This window comes from Salvelinus alpinus, chromosome 1, assembly GCF_045679555.1.
Source record: "Salvelinus alpinus chromosome 1, SLU_Salpinus.1, whole genome shotgun sequence".
In the NCBI taxonomy this organism is placed as follows: domain Eukaryota; kingdom Metazoa; phylum Chordata; class Actinopteri; order Salmoniformes; family Salmonidae; genus Salvelinus; species Salvelinus alpinus.
Genome location: NC_092086.1, coordinates 94050394 through 94058858, shown reverse-complemented (window position 1 = coordinate 94058858; position 8465 = coordinate 94050394). Strand labels below are relative to the sequence as shown.

The 8465-nt window shown below is 40.5% G+C and overlaps 1 protein-coding gene across 1 annotated transcript; it reads right to left on the bottom strand.

Moving 5' to 3' along the window:
- Positions 1-783: 783 nt before the first annotated feature.
- LOC139534916 (gap junction alpha-3 protein-like) lies at positions 784-8450 on the bottom strand. Its single transcript, XM_071334446.1, has 2 exons — positions 6980-8450; positions 784-1999 (listed from the first exon to the last, which is right to left on the bottom strand). The coding sequence occupies exon 2, from the start codon at positions 1948-1950 to the stop codon at positions 877-879; it is 1074 nt and encodes a 357-aa protein (XP_071190547.1). The 5' UTR covers positions 1951-1999; positions 6980-8450; the 3' UTR covers positions 784-876.
- Between the last annotated feature and the right edge of the window lie 15 nt (positions 8451-8465).

Here is an 8465-nt window from a genome sequence, read left to right as displayed (position 1 = left end):
GCAATTTGGCACTCGTCCTTTACCTCTGGGAGTTGTGCAAGTCAGACTTGGGTCTCGTTGGTTGACCAAGTGATTGTTCTGTACAGTAACATAACTGAAGAACAGGAGCCCACCTCTATTTCTAGCACTACACATAGCATCTGACATCCTTTTCAGTTGGAGAAGTTACATTATGAGGAGTGAAATGTTTCATGAGAATTAACTAACTTGAACAATTAAACAAAACGATCATAAGCCTCTACAGAAGGTTTTTGTTACTGGCCCCTGACAAATGAGGTGATCTATCCTGCTTTTTAAGTCTGTTTTCACCCCTCAAATTCCCACTTTAGAAGGTTTCTTATTCAAGTAAAATCTGGTATATATTGTTTTAGATAAGACAGACATTGTCCATTCTGATCAAGAATGTCATAAGAGGAAATAATGTTGTCTTCCATATTGTTCCTTCCCTAACCTTGCTCTCCTGATACAATGCTTTCCATCAAAGGCACATTGTCTACTCTGGTACAGGGTGAAATGTATATTGTACAAATTTGACTGTGACACTTTTTGACTGACCAGGTGTTACGCTTGTGTATACACCCTGGTATTATACTACGGAAATTGTTTCCAAAGCTACAATGAGGACTTGTGAAGAGCAGAATCAACAACCTCTGAAAACTCATTTGCTTTTGAGAAGCAAACGGCTCAATTATTACGTTAACTGTTAACCATTATGTTAATGCTTCTCCAGAAGTCCCACTCTGGACAAGTCAGTAGGTCCATGGCCCAATACTCCCCCCACCCCACCCCACCTCAAAGGTGGGAACACAAAAGTTTGAATCTTTAGGCCAAGCACCTGTATAAAACCCGGTGGTGGAAATGCGCCATAACTGTCCCTCAGATCTTCAGATCATCTAGTCTGGTCTTACTATTGCTGTGCTTGCTGGATCGACTGGGTCGCCGTTGTTTCTCTGAAGGCGACTCTGGAGCAGAACTGGAGCCTTTCCTTTCTGTGGTGTCACCCCCTTCTGGTTTACTGTTCATCTCTACGACCAGGTTGTCTCTGTTCTGCTTGTAAGCCACTTTGCTGTTGTAGGGGTGGTAGGCAGAGTCAGGCTCATTCATGATGTACTGGTCTGCATGGTAGGGCTCAGGGGCTGGGTGGTGCCTAGGGAAGTAGTTATAGTTTGGGACAGAAGGCACCACTGCCTTGCTGGGGGCCTTGGACCCTGTCTCACATGTGGACTGGACGTGTCTGTACCGGCGGCACTTGGTGAACCCCAGGTGATACATCTCCACTATGTTCAGCACCAGTGATATGCATGCCACTGCCAACATGAAGAGGATGAAGATCGTCTTCTCTGTGGGCCTGGAGATGTAGCAGTTCACCACATTGGGACAGGGTGAGCGGTTACAGGTGTACAGAGGTTTCAGCTCAAACCCATAGAGCAGGTACTGAGCTATGATAAATCCCACCTCGAACAGGGTTTTGAAGATGATGTTGAAGACGTATGTGCGCAGCAGGACCCCCTGCAGGCGGATGCGGCCCAGGTCGTCCCGGACGGGGGGCTTCTTGGGTTTGGCGTCAGGCAGCAGCTGCTGCTTATCATTGTGAATGGCCAGTTGCTCAGCCAAGTCTTTCTCCTTCTGCTTCTGTTTCTCCTCCATGCGCACCAGGTGCAGGATGTGGCCCAGGTAGATGAGAGTGGGCGTGGACACGAAGATGATCTGCAGCACCCAGAAGCGGATATGAGAGATGGGGAAAGTCTTGTCATAGCAGACATTCTGACAACCAGGCTGCTTGGTGTCACAGGTGAAGCCAGACTGCTCATCACCCCACACTTTCTCAGCTGCAGCTCCGAGCACCAGGATCCTGAAGATGAAGAGCACGGTCAACCAGACCTTGCCCACTACAGTGGAGTGCTCCTGGGCACTCTCCAGAAGCTTGCCCAACAAGTTCCAGTCCGCCATAGTGGCTCACTCATAGGCTCAGTCTTACAGAGAGATCTGAAACAGGAACCTGCAATCAGAATAAAAACAATATAAATGAATGTACTGCATCAGACAAACATCACAATTGGATTGAAAACCGTTGCATAATAACTTGGATAGCTTAAGGAAAATGCCTCACCCGTACTATATTATTACACCCAGGGTGGCATAATAAGTTAACCTATGCTGATGCATTTTCATTTATGATCTATTTGGTTGTAAAAGCTTGCATTTAAAGATAAGAGCCAAGTATTTTTACTGTGGCTAAACAGTCCTCTACAGCTCAATAATGTGTTTGTAGTTTAGTTTTTTTATTTGTGAGTGTTTCTGTAAATTAACCAGATTCACTTTTATATATTAGGTTTTGCTCCAAGTTTCTGTGGTTCTGTTTCTTTTAGCATGAAAACATTTGTTCAATACATTAATCTGTTCCCTGCAGAGGCCAACTAAGTGAGATTGGTGCTTCCTGGCAATAATTTGCCATAATTTCTCTACAGAGAAATTAACACCCATGCTTTAACAAGTTGGCAATCTATGGCCTTGTCCTTTCCACACAGTTTATTTTTCATAAACTGGAGTCCTAATCCCAAAAATGTGAGAGGTTCTGAAGAACATGAAGAGTATAATGTTGGTCATGTACCTAGAGTCTTGCCATATGCTTGTGAAACGTCTTGTAGAAAAGCTCATGTTGCAGTATGCATCTTTTTTGGTTTTACCTTAATTATTCTGAAAGAAATAATTTCCTCAAAGTTCCTCAGTTTTTATTAGCATGTTTCATTTAACAGAGTGGCTGCGGATCCTTCCTTTAATGGACACACTACAGCAGGATATAACACCTGTTTCCCTGAGGAGAAACCGCCCATCAAGTAGACCTAGGGTTGCAAATACCAGGAACTAACTTTCAATAAATTCCCTGGTTTTCTAGAAATCCTAGTTGGAGGGTCCGGGTTTCCTGCTTATTCCCTCCTAATTCCAGGAATCTTTCAACCGAGATGTCGGGAAAACCAGGGAATTTCTTGAAAGTTCCCGGAATTTTGCAACCCTAAGTAGACCACTATCATGTTATTTGTTGTAAGTGAGATGTGAGCACATTGTAGAATGGATGATGAATATTAATCACTGTCATTGTAGTTAGTTTTAGGCTAATTGAAATGTTGTTTGTGTATTCAGTATGCAATATGTCCGGAATAGATCATACCAATAGACTGACACCCATTTGAAAGGTTCTACAGTATGTATCTCATACTGAACCTGTTAGTAGTCCCAGAAGACCCTGCCTGTCATCTAATAATTATAGGTACAGTGCCTAGTGAAAGTCTACACCAAGGTTATTATAGTAAACTAAAACTAATCTTGAAAAAATTATTTTGTCAAATTAAATTAACAAACCTGTTTGAAAAACAAAAACTATACTGAAACTGTTATGTTTGACTCCAAAACTAAATACAATAAATTAAAATTAAAATTCTCAATTTTGGGCATTCAAGCTTTTGGCGGGATTTTCAAGCTACTGAATCTGGCTGGTAAATGCGGCAACGAGATGGCCTTCTTTTATAATTTAAACCTAACCTAACCATAGCTCTTGAGAACCCAAGACCATACAGCCATAGGGTTCTCATTTGAACAATTACAACTGTCCCGACGCTCTGTCTAACCGTTAATAATCACTGTGTGCAATACGATTTTGGAAACCTCAGAAATTCTACTTTCATATCAACTCAAAATGATTGTACAAAGACAAAAGATACATTTACTGTGTGCCGTTTTAACACAGATTCCCACAGAGGTGTTTTGCATTGCACTTCCTGAGCTAATGGGGAAAGAATGTAGGCTCGAAGCGGTATTACACAAAAAACCTCTGTGGAAATCTGTGGTAAAACAGCTAACAGTAAATTTATCTTTCGTATATGTAAAGTTGTTTTTGAATGTTAATTAAGTTGAGTGTTCAAGGTTTTCCAAACCTTATTATAAACAGGAATCAATTGTTTCTAGATAGAGCTTTTCACACTTGGCTAAATCTCCTCAGCTAATCAAACGGGATGTGGAATGACTCCAATGCGAAGGGCTTACCTAACCTACTGTATGACCTGACCCATCACCTTGTGTATTAATGGCCCCCAGTTGCAAGAAGTGGCATCCCCAAAAACATAAAAAACGATACAACCCAAATGGCTCCTAGCCTCCCATGTATGCTTTCGGTCCCTAACCCTAAAACTGAAACTAAATAATATAAAAACGAAATAGAAATATTTTATACAACTCAAACTAAATAAAAACTAGCAAATCAGGTTTGAAAACCTGAATTCAAAATAAAAACCTGAATATAAAAACACAAAACTATAATAACCTGGGTCTACACAACAGTCTTAACATTTTGCTGCTTTAAAATTACATTTGACAAAAATCCTACTGAAGTACACAACCTACTTTGAATAAGATTCTACTAACTTTGCACAACTCTTAGTAAATTTGGTTGGGAGTCATTGATGGACAGCAATATTTAAACCTTGTCTCTGATTTTCAAGCAGATTTAAGTAGGACTGAAACTGGACCATCAGGAACACTCAACATCTATTGGAAAGCCATTCTGGTATGTCTTTGGCATTAACATTTGTGTAATTTCCCATTGAAAAATAAAACCCTATCCCAGGGTTCAGAATTCAGAAGACTGAGGCAGGGTTTCCTCTAACTTTTTATCTGTGCTTTGCTCCTTTCATATTTATTTTTGTTCTGATAAAGTCCCCAGTCCATGCCGGTGACAAGCATACAAGATGCTGCCACCACAATATTTGAAAATATTACCTTTTTAGATTTCCTTTTAAAGCATAAAAATGTGAAGAATGTGCAAGGGGTGTGTAGACTTTCACTAGCGCGACTATGTACTAATTGAATGCATACTAAGTACTGACTGTACCCATAGTATGCATTGGAGCAGGTAGTGGCCTGGCAACTGTATCCTACTGCCAGGCAGGAGCTCCAAGACAAACACACTGACACACATGGTCTCGACAGGGTGTAGCTCTCTTCTCCCTAGATATAGGTTTCCAGGGGTTGAGTTGTCACTTTAGTAAACATACTGATTGATGCCAGTTAGACTTGCCTATGGAAGTGGCGGTCAGGTTCCCAGATGAGTTTCACTTTCCATACAGGGATTTTAAAGTTATTAAAAACTAGGATGCTGTTACCTAAGGGCCTTCCATGACAGTGTACTGTACATGTGGATGGCCAAGAACTTGTATCAATCTAGGATTTCTCTACATTCCTCATAGTCCATGGTTTAATCATTGCACTGCAACTACACTCAATGTAATGGTTGACTTCCCTCATTACAGTTTGAAGTTGAACCATTTCAGAAATTCAGAGACTAATATCCCAGCTAGCACATTTGGTTCCTTGGAAGTTGTGGGAAAGTACATTTCTGGTTTCCCATTGGTTCTGGAAATGAAGCCATACGTTTTTTGAACGGAAGTGACATTTTTACCTATTCTGGGAACGTACATTCTTTGGTTCTGAGAACTATGGTTCCCTGAAAATTTTCCTGGGAGGTTTTATTAACGTCCTGAGAACATGTTTCAATAAGACTTTTAATAAAACAAATAGCTTAGTTTAACTGTTTGTAACTCCAAGCATAGATAGAACACTTTTGCTTAGGCATTAATCTTAGGCATTACTGGAATGTGTAATGGGTGTACAGGCTCCTGAGTGGCACAGTGGTCTAAGGCACTGCATCTCAGTGCAAGAGGTGTCACTACAGACCCTGGTTAGAATCCAGGCTGTTTCACATCTGGCTGTGATTGGGAGTCCCATAGGGCGGCGCCACAATTGGCCCAGCGTCATCCGGGTTTGGCCGGGGTAGGCAGTCTTTGTAAATAAGAAATTGTTCTTAACTAACTTGCCAAGTTAAATATAGAGGAAATGGTTGAATGTATTATTATTTTGTGAAATGTATGATGTAGAAAGGGAGAGGTTGTTTGACAGGGTCAGAGAGGTTGGAAGGGAATGAGTGGGTGGTATTTTGGGTGGGGGTGATGGGGCTAGTGAGGTTATTATTTTATTTTACTAGAAATTCAGGGTTAGTTAAGAGAATATAGTGGTATATTGGCCTGGCCTTACACTCCAGTACAGTAGGTGGCGGTGTATGCACCTGTCAGTTGGTTGTGATTTGCCAATAAAACTTGAAGAAGAAGATTTTTTTTTTTATACTGAGAAGAACTGAATGTATATGTTTTTAAATAACATTCATAGAACGTTCTATCAACTTTATTCAAGTTTTCTTGTGGTTTTTATGCAAAGTTTTCTTAATGTTCCTCGGAACAATTTGAAAACATTACTTTAAATACAACCAAGAGGAAACCTGTACAGTAGGAAACGTTATGCTGAAGTACTGAAATTCACACAGAAAAACGTTGTTTCTTAACGTTCTCAGAACAAAGTGAGAACATGACTTTAATAGAACCATGAGGAAACCTGTAACAAACGTTATGCTGAAGTACTGTAATTCCCACAGAAGAATATTGATTCTCTGAACTAATTTGAGAACATTCCCAATGTCAAACCAGTTGGAGAACATTCCTAGAACATTACCAAAATTGAAAAGCAATCTATCTTTGAACTTTTACGAAACGTTCTGTTAAAGTAATGAAATGACAAAAAAACATTATTTTCTTGGTAAGTTCCTTAAATGTGCTGAGAATGTTCAAAAGCCAAGCAACTATCCTGCATCATTCCCAGAAGTTTTGGGAAGGTTGTATGTAATAACAAAAAAATATATACATGTATATGTTTCATGTTTATGAGGAAACATGTATGGTAGGAAATGTTATGCTGAAGTACCGGTTATGCAAAATAACCATAGAACACCCACACTGTCACCAATTTCTAAGAAACATATGGCTTTCAGAACATTATGTGCTAGCTGGGTATTGACCGTATTACTGACCATATTAATGATTTCTAATGTATGTTTCTTCAGTTGAAACTTCTATAGACACAGTGCGTAAAGACCCACCTTCCCATAATGCTCATCTCCAGTGAAATTGTAGATCCAGTAGTGGCGTCTCCACTTAGGTTGCTATCACAGTCTACACTGTGGTACTCCTGTCCTCGACAAGGCCATGTCCTTTGATAGTGATGACACTACACTGCTAATGTTAAGCGCTCTTGTCTCCAAATGGTTTCAACGAGTTTTCAGCTCTTGTTGAATCTCCTTACTAACGCCCAATAAATGTGTCCTGTAAAAGTAACCAATAGGACCTCTGTAAGCACCCTCTTTCACTGTGTCAGTTAGCTAGGATGAGAACACTCACTCTCTGTTGAGAATTATAAGGCCCACTGCTAAAGTGATGTTTCTTTACGACTGAGTGGCATCTAAGTAGTCCAATGGGGGGGTTGGTTTAAGTCTTGCGTGGCATGGCTCTAAATATAATTCACTGTGAAGGGAGTGGCTTTGCTATCACACTCAGGGGGTTTGGGGGGGTTGGTGAATTGGAGTTGAAAGGTAGTGTTCCAAGGCCTGTGGCTATGTGGAGCAGGAGCGCATCACAAAATGATAAAGGTGGGCCCTCCCTTCATTGTTATGGTTGTAATTGACTGGCACATACTCCAGTGTCATTGCTGACAGGAATCTCATAGTCTGTGGTGGTTGTAAATTCAACAGAGGACATCCTTCCAAACAGAAGCAGTTATATTTACTTTACCTAAAACAGAAAAAACTTTGTTTGGTTAAACTGACCTCTGTTCATTTTATGGATGAAATCATAACCCCTTAAGCATCAAATTGCATGGTAAGATAAATCAACAGAGAAAACATAGAACATATGGTACATTGCAAATCTGCACTTTGAAAGGCACAGTATGAATGCTTACCATATGACTTCCGTGAAAAAAAATTGCTGTATTTATCCATTAACAGCTTGTTATCAGCAAAGTGTCAGGTAAAAATAATGCCAGATAACATCTACATTCAGATTGGGCAGTGAAAATCATTGTGATTAGATGTCTCTCTTCTCAGTCAGACCTCACATCTGATAGACTCTCTATATATGGTCTCTATTGATGTGCTCCTGAAAAAGAGAAATGCCCTCACACTTGCCCCTGCTAGGTCCAGCTGTCCCCAGGGTGAATATTTCTTAGCCTCAGAGACTGACCCCTCACAAGGCTACGCTATTGATAACCTGGGACCATGCCCTCTACCCGGCCAGTCTAAGGTTTTAATTGCTGAAGCTTCCTCAGACATTTCCTCACAGGTGGTCTGACAGCTCACAAGAACTGCAGCATACAGTACCTCTGACTTTAAAAGGCTTCACGAGACTTCATTCTTTGATTGTGTTTCAATCAATAAAATCTATGGATTGGATTTTGCTCTTTCCAATTGTTACTCAATGGCACTGTCAAATGATCATAACAGCAGATAATCTAAACGCCTTTAGTACCTGTTGTTTTGGTTAGTTTTATATGTTTGTGCTGCTCTCCAGTGGCTTTCTGAAGTATCACAT

Excerpts from the sequence above, each read along its gene's own strand:
- LOC139534916 (XM_071334446.1), bottom strand. The coding sequence starts at position 1,950 with ATGGCGGACTGGAACTTGTTGGGCAAGCTTCTGGAGAGTGCCCAGGAG.